Source organism: Heptranchias perlo, chromosome 38, assembly GCF_035084215.1.
Source record: "Heptranchias perlo isolate sHepPer1 chromosome 38, sHepPer1.hap1, whole genome shotgun sequence".
Classification (NCBI taxonomy): domain Eukaryota; kingdom Metazoa; phylum Chordata; class Chondrichthyes; order Hexanchiformes; family Hexanchidae; genus Heptranchias; species Heptranchias perlo.
Window position 1 is genome coordinate 13,919,000 of NC_090362.1, and position 12,385 is coordinate 13,931,384.

Below are 12,385 nucleotides of genomic sequence, written 5' to 3' on the forward strand. Positions count from 1 at the left end.
AGTTCTTCACACAAAGGGGAGTGGAAATCCCGGAACTCCTTTGGAATTGGAAAAGGGGTTTTCGTAACACTTAACATGTCCAGTCGCTGCAGAGCAGCAGTTAATAAGGCGAATGATTGACCAAGCTGAGACATCGCGTTTAACGGAAGGGGGCAGTGTGGGGGATGGAACCTCCCACATCAGCTCCAATAACATCGGTCGCTTCACTGGCACAGAGGGGAGGGTCGCGGTCAAATGAAAATCTTGGTGCCATTCTAATGCTCCCCAGCTCCCGCCTCCTCCCGCTCACACGTACCTCTGAGAAGATCTCATCGTTGGCGACTTTAACCGTTGAACCTCCCGGTAACCATGAAGGGCTATTTACTCCTTTTGCGGGTTTTTTTTTTGTAGTTGCGGGTGCCATGGAAACGGCGACAGGTCAGAGGTCGGATGAGAAGACCATTCCCTCGACTGGAGATCTGCCACGACCAAATGGACAAACCAGGCATGTGGCTTCAACTTATCGCTGCAGTTGTGAGGAAGGAATCGAACTCCTTCACAGGATTGCCTTTCCATGGGTGCAATGTCTTATGTTTGTATAGCTTAAGGTGGTTAAAGAGAAAGGAAGGTCAAGGGGGGAGCACCAGTTCATCGAACCACTGCCCCCATGGTCTATTCAGCATTATTGTATTGATTAAAAAGATGGCTTGAGGAGTCAGCCTGTGGCTCAGTGGGTAGCTCTCTCGCCTCTGAGTCAGAAGGTCGTGGGTTCCAGCCCCACTCCAGAGACTTGAGCACGCAATCCAGGCGGACGCTCCCGGTGCCAGTACTGAGGAAGTGCTGCACTGTCGGGAGGTGCCGACTTTCGGTTGAGGCGTTAAACCTCTCAGGAGGACGTAAAAGATCCCCCGGCACTGTTGGAAGAAGAGCAGGGGAGTCCTGGCCGATATTTATCCCTCAACCAAACATTACTTAAAAACAGATTATCTGGTCATTATCACATTGCTGTTTGTGGGATCTTGCTGTGCGCAAATTGGCTGCTGCGTTTCCTACATTACAACAGTGACTACACTTCAAAAAGGCTTCAATGGTGGTAAAGTGCTTTGGGACATCTTGAGGTCATGAAAGGTACTATAGAAATGCAAGTTCTTTTTTTAATGTAAGTATAATTTTTACCTCAGTGAAAACCTACAAAGACCTCATCCCTTCGCTTCCATGCAGCTCCAGTGAGGTAGCTGATTGGGAGGATCTCATTTCTCATGCCCCTTCCTCTGTTCCTGCCCCCACCATCGCTTCCCGTAGTCACTGACTTGCACTCCTCGCCAGAGATACATGGAGCAGCGAACCTGGCGAGGGGGCTTGCAGTGATGGGAGAGGTGGGGTGGAAGTGGCCCCAGGGCTGTGTTCGAAGTGGCCGGTCTTGCGGGCCCGAGCGTAGACCGGTCTCCGCTGCGGACTCCCCAATGGGGCGGAACGTTCCCGCCATCCGTGACTCTCTCCGAGGAGTCATTTCGACACGATACTCGAAGACCTCGTTTTTAAATTCTCATCCTTGTTTTCAAATCCCTCTATGGCCTCACCCCTCCCTATCTCTGTAACCTCCTCCAGCCCTACAACCCTCCAAGATCTCAGTGATGCTCCAATTCTGGCCACTTGTACATCCCCGATTTTAATCGCTCCACCATTGGCGGCCGTGCCTTCAGCTGCCTCGGCCCTAAGCTCTGGAATTCCCTCCCTAAACCTCTCCGCCTCTATCACTCTCTCTCCTTTTAAGACGCTCCTTAAAACCTACCTCTTTGACCAAACTTTTGTTCACCTGTCCTAATATCTCCTTATGTGGCTCGGTGTCACATTGACTTTGGTCGCTCCTGAGAAGCGCCTTGGGATGTTTTAGGCGCTGTATAAATGCAAGTAGTTATTGTTAAAGGAAATAACGTTAATTATGTTTTTAAAAATGATTATTCCAGCAGCGCTCTGAACGCTCACACCAGCCCACGAGAGGGAGAAGGTGAAGGTGGTGATGTCGCAGATTCAACTACGAACTCCATTGATGCTGAAGGTAGAACTGGGCCTACTAACGAGAGGGGTGGCACAATCCGGGGTGGGGGGTGCCTGTTTCTGACTCTGGGTGTAGTCAATGACTCGATATTCCCTTGTCGAATTTTGTGCTCATCAAGTGCTGGCGACCGGAACACTGGGTGGGATCAGATCGGGCCTTCCTCGTCTGAAGTGATCCTGCGAATATATTTTTGTTTTATTCAGGCTCGTCGCAGGCTGGTTTGGGGCTGCTCCAATTATCCGAGAGCCAGGCGAGCGATCCTGAGACCAGTACCAACGAGGCCAGTGGGAGCACTCTGCCGCCAGAGGAGATACACGTTGACTCTGCCACCAGCTCCTGCAAGGATCCAGACACCGGTATGAGGTGGTTGACCTTTGAATGGTGGCAGACTATTGATGCTAATAACACTTGGGAGAAATGCCCTATTTAGTCCTTTGAGTTTTCTGTTGTGGTGCTTAAAACACTGGAATAGAGAGATTTAAGGGTTGATTTACATAGAATCAACAGCACAGAAACAGGCTGTTCGGCCCAACTGGTCTATGCTGGTGTTTATGCTCCATACGGGCCTCCTCCCTCCCTACTTCATTTCTCCCTATTAGCATATCCTTCTATTCCTTTCTCCCTTGTGTGTTTAACTAGTTTCCCCTTAAATGCATCTACACTAGTCATCACCTCAACCACTCCTTGTGGGAGCGAGTTCCACATTCTGACCACTCTCTGGGTAAAGAAGTTTCCCCTGAATTCCCTTTTGGATTTATTAGTGACTCTCTCATATTTATGACCCCTAGTTTTGGACTCCCCCACAAGTGGAAATATGTTCTCTACGTGAAGAGTAGGTCTCCCCTCCCCGCACCCTGGTGTCCTGGGCTAACATTTCTCCCTCATCCAGCCCCACTAGATCATTATCTCATTGCTGTTTGTGGGAGCTTGCTGTGTGCAAAATGGCTGCCACATTTGCCTACACAACAACCATGACTACGCTTCAAAGCAACTAATTATATGTGATGTTTTTGAGAGCTGTGATAAGCCGCTGTATAAATGCAAGTCTCCTCTCAGTAATCGGCCCCAGAAATGGCACTTTAAAACTTCAGTCAAGAAGGTCTATTAAAGGCCTTATTTTCAGACATTTAATTAGAGTTACAGTGCAGGTCTGTTGCTTTCTTCTTTGGCCCTAGATCTGTGCTTTGTGCACACCAGCGATATTTATAGTAAGGCTTGGTGCCATTTCATCCATGGCTGATGCTTCGTATGTCCCTGCCTCTCCATTCAGGACCTGCGGAGTTCAGTGCTGTTCCTCCCCATTATATCTGCCGGCAGTAATGGCTGGCGAGGGGACACCTTTGTGGCATGTGGTAATTCAGCAAGTGAAAGGCAGGCGTTAAAATCAAGCTCTTCGACCGAACGGTCGGTCCTGTCGTTCTCCCTCTCCCTGTGCGGAACACCCGGCAACTGCGCAGAGTGGCACAGGCGAAACCAGGAGGCCATGGTTGGCGCAGACCCGCGTCCCATCACTCCCCGCGCGGAGCGGTTTTCCTGAGAGGGCAGTGCCGTGGGGGAGGGGGAGGTGTGGCGAAGGTGAAGAGAGAGAGAGGGTAGCACCGGGTAGCAGGGAAGCAATGCTGGTGATTGAGGCATCCTTGGAGTAGCTGAATCGCAGTGCTACCTGACGCGGCCTATACATAGGTGCTTACCTGGATGGTGTATAGGCGGAACTGTGAAAGGTAACGGCTCTTCCCGGGGGAACGATTAGGTGAACGGACAGAGGCCACCATACTGAAAATGGCGCCGGGCAGCCATGTACAGACGGTGTATTATCTGGGTCTTAGTGAACAAGAAAATAAAGTTTTTTAACACTGCTGTCTCCTGCTTCCTCACAGCCGGCGATGCTGGATCTGCTGCGGAGCTCCAAACAACGGACGAGCCTTTAACTGGTACGACAGCCAGCCACCCCACCGAGAGGTACGCTGGTGGGATAGTCCCTTTCTAAAAAGTTTTAAGTCTGCCCATGTATGGAGTGGGAGGGGGTGACCTTTGACATTTGGTATGTGGCTCATGTTAACTCCTGTGCCTGTCGAACTGAGCCAGTCGGGATTCAGCTCACAGCTGGGGAGGGCGATCTGTGTGGCTGAGGGAGGTTCTGGTATTTATTTGTCGTCTGTCAGCCTGGACGGGTGGGGGGGTGATGCAGGCCGGGCCTGACTCTGACCTTTCACCTTTGGGCTGAAATTGGCCAAGACTGGTAGGACCAGTCTTGGCCAATTTCGGCCCAAAGGTGAAAGGTCAGAGTCAGGTCCGGCCTGCATTCCCCCTCCCCTGTCCATGCTGACAGACGACAAATAAATACCTTTGAAGAACAAATGTTGTTCGGCCAAGTTATTCCTTTTTATGATGTTATTCCCCTCCCATTTCATTGCTGTCAAGGTCTCTCAGGTAACCTCGGGTTAGATCGCTGCACTTTGTGCTGATACAGTAACTACTGCTCCTAAGAATTGTTGCCAACAATTCTTGGCATCAAAAGATCTCTTCACAACACCATTGCAGGCAAGTAGACTTCCCAATAGTCTCCTATTTCTCAACTCGTTTTGCACTGTGGACCATGCCCCTTCGCCTGGGTTTCTCAATACTTATCCCTCAACCAACATCACTAAATTATCTGATCATTATCACATTGCTTGTGTTCAAATCCTTCCATGGCCATGCCCCCTCCCTATCTCTGTAACCTCCTCCAGCCCCACAACCCTCCGAGATCTCTGCGCTCCTCCAATTCTTGCCTCTTGTGCATCCCCGAGTTCTGGGAGTCCTGACGAAAGGTCTTCGACCTGAAACGTTAACTCTGTTTCCTTTCTGCGCAGATGCTACCTCGCTCCAGCATTTTCTGTTTTTGTTTCATTGGTTGTAAAATGCTTGGACACATCCTGAGGCCAAGAAAGGTGCTATATAAATACACGTCTTTATTTAAATTAAAACCCTCAAACTTCCACTCAGGAATGTTTAAGCACTGACGCTGTCACAAGGAATATGTTTTGTTCTCCGTATCGCCAAAAGAATGAAGGGGACGATGACCATTGTTTAGGGACAGGAGTCGGCCATTCAGCCCCTTGAGCCTGCTCCTCCATTCAGTCACCTCAACTCCATTTACCCGCCTTTACTCCACATCCCTTGATATCCTTACTGAACAAAAACCTATCGATCTCAGTCTTGAAAGCTCCAATTGACCCCCAGCATCCACAGCCTTTTGGGGGGAGAGAATTCCAGATTTCCACTCCCCTTTGTGTGAAAAAGTGCTTCCTGACATCACCCCTGAATGGTCCAGCTCTAATTTTAAGATTATGTCTCCATGCTCTTGATTTTGCCCCACCAGAGGAAAAAGTTTCTCCATATTTACCCTATCGAATCCTCTTAACACTCTGATCAGATCACCCCTCAATCTCCTAAACTCAAAGAAATACAAGCCAAGTTTACGCAACGTGTCCTGATATTTCATCCCTCTAAGCCCTGGTGAACCTGTGCTGTACCCCCTTCAAGGCCAATATATCCTTCCTGAGGTGCGGTGCCCAAAACTGAACGCAGTAGTCCAGATTGGGTCTGACCAAGGCTCTGTGCAACATAAGAGCGTTGTCAGGCCATGGAATGTCCCACCAGGAACAGTGGTGGAAACAGAATCAATAATAGCTTTTACAAGGGATGGAGTAAATATTCGGAAAGGAAAAATTTCAGAGGGAATGGGGAAAGGGCAGAGGAATGGGACTGCGTGGGTAGCTCTTTCAAAGAGCCGGCACGGGCCCGATGGGTCGAATGGCCTCCTGTGCTGTAAAATTCTACTGTGCGTTGTGGGTAAGTGATGTCACTGTTGATCCATGGTCCCCGTGTGAAACCACGGAAACAGCAGTGACATCCTCGCAGAGTTCTCAACAATAGAAACATTCCGTTCCCTGAAGTATTCACGAGTTAGGCATCATTACTTGAAACGTATTTTGAACGAAAGACTGTTAAACAAAACGATGAACGAATCTTCGTTGAGGGTCCTGCAAGAAGCCTGGTGAGTATCGACAGGATGGCAGCGAGTCACAAGTTAGTCCCACGGCCTCGCTACAGTCCTGCTCTGTTAACCTCCCAAGTTCCCCTCCAAGTCACACATCGTCCTGACTTGGCCATATATAACCATTCCTTCATTGCCGCTGGGTCATTTATCCTAGAATTCCCTACCTAACACAGTCATGAGGACACCACCACAACAAGGACTGCTGTGGTTCAAGAAGAAGGCCCTGCACCACCTTCTCAAGGGCAACTAGGGACAGGCAATAAGTGCCAACCTTGCCAGTGTTGCCCATATTCCGAGAACAAATCACCTTTATAAATCACCGGTTAGGCCACAGCTGGAGCATTGTATACAATTCTGGGCACCGCACTTTAGGAAGGATGTCAAGGCCTTGGAGAGGGTGCAGAGGAGATTTACTGGAATGGTTCCAGGGATGAGGGACTTCGGTTATGTGGAGAGACTGGAGAAGCTGGGATTGTTCTCCTTAGAGCAGAGAAGGTTAATGGGGAGATTTAATAGAGGTGTTCAAAATGATGAGGGGTTTTGATGGAGTAAATAGGGAGAAACTGTTTCCAGTGGTAGGAGGGTCGGTAACCAGAGAACACCGATTTAAGATAATTGGCAAAAGAACAAGAAGGGAGATGAGGAGAAATTATTTTATGATCTGGAATGCTCTGCCTGAACGGGCGGTGGAAACCGATTCAATAATAACTTTCAAAAGGGAATTGGATAAATACTCAAAAAGGAAAAAAATTGGCAGGGCTATAGGGAAAGAGCAGGGGAGTGGGACTAATTGGATGGGCTGAATGGCCTCTTTCTGTACTGTTAAGATTCTATGATTCATAGAATGTACAACACAGAAACAGGCCATTCGGCCCAACATATCTATTCTGGCGTTTATGCTCCACACAAGCCTCCTCTCACCCTATCGATATACCCTTCTATTCCATTCTCCCTCATGTACTTATCTAGCTTCCCCTTAAATGCTTCTTTGTTATTTGCATCAACTAATCCATGTGGTAGTGAGTTCCACAATCTAACCGTTGTCTGGATAAACAAATATTTTTTAGAATACGGAGCGTGAGAGAATTGCCTGATAGGCCTTGTTTGCCTAATTTGTGGCGGCTACTTTCTGTCCTCATGGGGTGGTACACACCTGCTCTCGGCTAGGTAGCCACCTGGCAGACCCGCCAAATTTGGTAGTTCACTGGTGCAATCATGGCTACCGTTTTTACCCGCACTCCTCGTGAGGGGCTGGCACGCGCGGGCCCCACTAACACCCTGAATTCCGAGCAGCAAGCGGAGGCTTGACCGTATCGATTGACCCCCCCCCCCCCCCCCACCCAGGCTTAACTTTTAAACGTTGCAGGTCAGAGGTCACGTCGAGTGTGCCCACAGCGTCGTGGCAGGAACAGGCGGGTGCCGGAAAGGAGGTGACGGTCCGCTTTCTGACGCCCCGTAGACCGCGGACCGAGGAGTCGACGCCGAACCCAGGCCCGGAACATTCCGAGATCGCCTCGACACAAGAGGACGTACTCGAGCCGACTCCGTCGGGTAGGTCTCTCGCGGCACGGGGTGGGTACCACCGGAACTTAATTCACCTCCCGGCGTTAGCCGAGGCTCAGTGGGTAATGACCTCGCCTCTGAGTCAGAAGGTTGCGGGTTCAAGTCCTACTGCAGAGACTTGATCACAAAATCCAGGCTGACACTCCCAGTGCAGTACTGAGGGAGTGCTGCACTGTCAGAGGTGCCGTCTTTCAGATGAGATGTTAAACCGAGGCCCCGTCTGCCCCCTCAGATGGATGTAAAAGATCCCATGGCACTATTTGAAAAAGAGCAGGGGGAGTTCTCCTTGGTGTCCTGGCCAATGTTTATCCCTCAACCAACTTCACTTAAAAAAAAACAGATTATCTGGTCATTATCTTATTGCTGTTTGTGGGATCTTGCTGTGCGCAAATTGGCTGCCGCGTTTCCTACATTACAACAGTGACTACACTTTAAAAGTACTTAATTAGCTGTGAAGCGCTTGGGAGGTCCTGAGGTCGTGAAAGGTGCTATATAAATGCAAGTCTTTCTTATCGGGGAGGTATTGCTCCCAACACACTCGCTTTCTGGCAGGGCTCATGGGATAACAATCAGGAGTTGGACTCATTCTTTGTTCCCTGGGGCAGAGCCTTGAGGGCAACTAGAGCTGAGGGGTTATACCTATCAGGAAAGGCTGAACAGGCTGGGGCTCAGTCCTCTAGAATAGAGAAGGCTGAGGGGTGACCTAATGGAGGTCTCCAAAATTATGAAGGGGTTCGATAGGGTAGAGGTGGAGAAGATGTTTCCACTTGTGGGGGAGATGAAAACCAGGGGCCATAAATATAAGATAGTCACTAATAAATCCAATAAGGAATTCAGGAGAAACTTCTTTACCCAGAGAGTGGTTAGAATGTGGATCTCGCTCCCACAAGGAGTAATTTAGATGAATAGCATAGATGCATTTAAAGGGAAGCTGGGTAAACACATGAGGGGGAAAGGACTAGAAGGATATGCTGATCGGGTGAGATGAAGTCGGGAGGGAGGAGGCTCGTGTGGAGCATAAACACCGGCATAGACCAGTTTCTTTTTATTCGTTCATGGGATGTGGGCGTCGCTGGCGAGGCCGGCATTTATCCCCCATCCATAATTGCCCTTGAGAAAGTGGTGGTGAGCCGCCTTCTTGAACCGCTGCAGTCCGTGTGGTGAAGGTTCTCCCACAGTGCTCTTAAGTAGGGAGTTCCAGGATTTTGACCCAGCGACGATGAAGGAACGGCGATATATTTCCAAGTCGGGATGGTGTGTGACTTGGAGGGGAACGTGCAGGTGGTGTTGTTCCCATGTGCCTGCTGCCCTTGTCCTTCTAGGTGGTAGAGGTCGCAGGTTTGGGAGGTGTTGTCGAAGAAGCCTTGGCGTGTTGCTGCAGTGCATCCTGTGGATGGTACACACTGCAGCCACGGTGCGCCGGTGGTGGAGGGAATGAATGTTTAGGGTGGTGGATGGGGTGCCAGTCAAGCGGGCTGCTTTGTCCTGGATGGTGTCGAGCCTCTTGAGTGTTGTTGGAGCTGCACTCATCCAGGCAAGTGGAAAGTAGTCCATCACACTCCTGACTTGTGCCTTGTAGATGGTGGAAAGGCTTTGGGGAGTCAGGAGGTGAGTCACTCTCTGCAGAATACCCAGCCTCTGACCTGCTCTTGTAGCCACAGTATTTATATGGCTGGTCGAGTTAAGTTTCTGGTCAATGGTGACCCCCAGGATGTTGATGGTGGGGGATTCGGCGATGGTAATGCTGTTGAATGTCAAGGGGAGGTGGTTAGACTCTCTCTTGTTGGAGATGGTCATTGCCTGGCACTTGTCTGGCGCAAATGTTACTTGCCACTTAACAGCCCAAGCCTGGATGTTGTCCCGGTCTTGCTGCATGTGGGCTCGGACTGCTTCATTATCTGAGGGGTTGTGAATGGAACTGAACACCGTGCACTCATCAAGAAACATCCCCACTTCTGACGTTATGTTGGAGGGAAGGTCATTGATGAAGCAGCTGAAGATGGTTGGGCCTAGGACACTGCCCTGAGGAACTCCTGCAGCAGTGTCCTGGGGCTCAGATGATTGGCCTCCAACAACCACTACCATCTTCCTTTGTGCTAGCTATGACTCCAGCCACTGGAGAGTTTTCCCTCTTAATTCCCATTGACTTCAGTTTTATTAGGGCTCCTTGGTGCCACACTCAGTCAAATGCTGCCTTGATGTCAAGGGCAGTCACTCTCACCTCACCTCTGGAATTCAGCTTTTTTGTCCATGTTTGGACCAAGGCTGTAATGAGGTCTGGAGCCGAGTGGTCCTGGCGGAACCCAAACTAAGCAAACTCTTGAAGCTCCCTGGGGCTGTCGCTATATAATTACCCGTCTGGTGCAAGCTCCCAGCTCGTCTCGTGAACATCCTCTTCCTGTTTTTCTCTCTCACTCACGCTCTCTCTCTCTCTCTTTCTCTCTCTCTCTCAGGTCCCAGCACAGAAGCTCCTGTGGGAAGTAAAAGTGCGTCGGCTGTCCCTGTTGATCGCCTGCAGGTCCTTCATCTCTCTGGGCAACAGACACTGGCACAGGAGAGTCTCACGGAGTAAGTACGGTGATGGTTAACCACATTAGACACACCGAGTCACTTGATAGTCTTGTTCTATGTGAACTTCTGCATCTGGTTGATTATAGGGTTTAGCAAAGCCTCCAATTTAAAATTCTCATCCTTGCGTTCAAATCCCTCCACGGCCTCGCCCCTCCCTACCACCGTAACCTCCTCCGGCCCTACCACCCTCCGAGATCTCTGCGCTCCTCCAACTCTGGCCTCTTGCGCATCCCGCACTCCCTTCGCTCCACCATTGGCGGCCGTGCCTTCAGCTGCCTAGGCCCTAAGCTCTGGAATTCCCTCCCTAAACCTCCCCGCTTCACAGGAGCGGAATCAGGCAAGATTTGACGCCCAGCCAAAGAGGGAGACGTTAGGACAGGTGACCAAAAGCTTGGTCAAAGAGGTGGGTTTTAAGCAGGGCCTTACTGGACAACTGAAGGCTCGGCCGCCAATGATGGAGCGAAGGGAGTGGGGGATGTGCAATAGGCCAGTTTTTAAAGCTGCCGGGGAGATCTTGAAGGGATCAGTGCTCCTTAAAGATAGTGCTTCAGGCTGTCGTAGCAATGATCAAACCCACTGTGCAGGGTTTAATCATAGAACGATACAACACAGAAGGAGGACATTCGGCCCATCGTGCCAGGGCTGGCTCTTTGAAAGAGCTATCCAATGTGTCTCCCCCCCCACCCAGTTCTTTCCCCATAGCCCTGCCAATTTTTCTTCAATATTTATCCAATTCCCTTTTGAAAGTTACTATTGAATCTGCTTCCACCCCTTTCAGGCAGCGCATTCCAGATTGTAACAACTCGCTGAGTTTTTTTTAAAAAAGAAATTCTCCTTGTGTGAGATCACAGACTGCCGTTGGACTCTGAGACCCACGCAGATTTTCAAAAATTTCTCCTTTGCGAGGCGCGCCCTGATCCCGACATCTCGCGGAAAAGCTGGGAGCGGTGGGAGTCGGCAGCCTGGTCTCCGGGATACGGAGGCCCACAGTAAGGTGGGGGGGGGTCCCAGGCTGGGGGCTCTCGGTTACGAGTTGGGGCCTATTTTAATGGGAGGAAATGTCAGGTTTGGAGGGGATGCGATTTGAGGTTGTTAAAACGATGAAGGGAAGATTCTGTCCAATTGGATAGGTGAGAGTGACTGCCCTTGACATCAAGGCAGCATTTGACTGAGTGTGGCACCAAGGAGCCCTAATAAAACTGAAGTCAATGGGAATTAAGAGGGAAAACTCTCCAGTGGCTGGAGTCATAGCTAGCACAAAGGAAGATGGTAGTGGTTGTTGGAGGCCAATCATCTGAGCCCCAGGACACTGCTGCAGGAGTTCCTCAGGGCAGTGTCCTAGGCCCAACCATCTTCAGCTGCTTCATCAATGACCTTGGAAGAGTGATTGCTGAAGATTATGCTGCTTGTTAATTTAGTGAGTGAGTTTCCGGGCAAACTCCTTGATCCAATCTAGTCCCTCCGCTTGACTTCATATTTCAGCTCCTGATTTTTAGTTTTATTTTCCTGTCTTTTGTTTCTTATGTAAATCTAACCAGGCTAACAACACAGGCAGACCATTGATTTTGCATATGGCTCGGGCTTTAGATGGATTTGACTGGTGACTTTGCTGCGTTATGGGTTTCTGTACCTGTCCCTTCTCCTCGCTGTCAGTGCAGCTGCACCGATGGTGAGGGTCAGAGAAAGAGCAGAACCCTTTTTGGCACCATCGTGTCAGCCAATGAGCTGGAGGCGGGGCGGGACCTACGGCAGGACTCACAGCAAACGGCCTCCAAATGAGGTCTGTTTACTCAGCAAACAGAGTCTGTTTAAACGGTGCACTACAGCCCCCTAAACTGGGGCTGGAGAAATCAATTGTGTGTTGCAGGGTGGGAGGAAGACACGGTCTCTGCCTGTCCGTCTTTGTGTCCATCTCTGTGCGTGTCGGCGCCTCGCTCGCTCGCGCGCCCCTGGGCGGCCGATCGTTCTCGCTCGCGCTCCCCCGTCCGGCGCCTCGCGCGCTCGCGCTCCCCCGTCCGGCGCCTCGCGCGCTCGCGCTCCCCCGTCCGGCGCCTCGCGCGCTCGCGCTCCCCCGTCCGGCGCCTCGCGCTCGCTCGCGCTCCCCCGTCCGGGCGCCCCGCGCTCCCCCGTCAGGGCGCCTCGCTCGCTCCCCCGCCCGGGCGCCTCGCTCG

At 50.8% G+C, this 12,385-nt stretch overlaps 1 protein-coding gene across 3 annotated transcripts in view; it reads left to right on the top strand.

The window, feature by feature from the left end:
- tp53bp1 (tumor protein p53 binding protein, 1) overlaps nucleotides 1–12,385 on the top strand; it is a 65,571-nt gene that overhangs the window by 13,887 nt on the left and 39,299 nt on the right. For all 3 annotated transcript variants that reach the window (XM_067973499.1, XM_067973498.1, XM_067973500.1), the window contains exons 4-9: nucleotides 391–484; nucleotides 1,947–2,038; nucleotides 2,242–2,394; nucleotides 3,916–3,997; nucleotides 7,447–7,631; nucleotides 10,097–10,211. In XM_067973499.1, coding sequence (XP_067829600.1) covers nucleotides 391–484; nucleotides 1,947–2,038; nucleotides 2,242–2,394; nucleotides 3,916–3,997; nucleotides 7,447–7,631; nucleotides 10,097–10,211 — 721 coding nt within the window. The remainder of the gene's footprint in view (nucleotides 1–390; nucleotides 485–1,946; nucleotides 2,039–2,241; nucleotides 2,395–3,915; nucleotides 3,998–7,446; nucleotides 7,632–10,096; nucleotides 10,212–12,385) is intronic.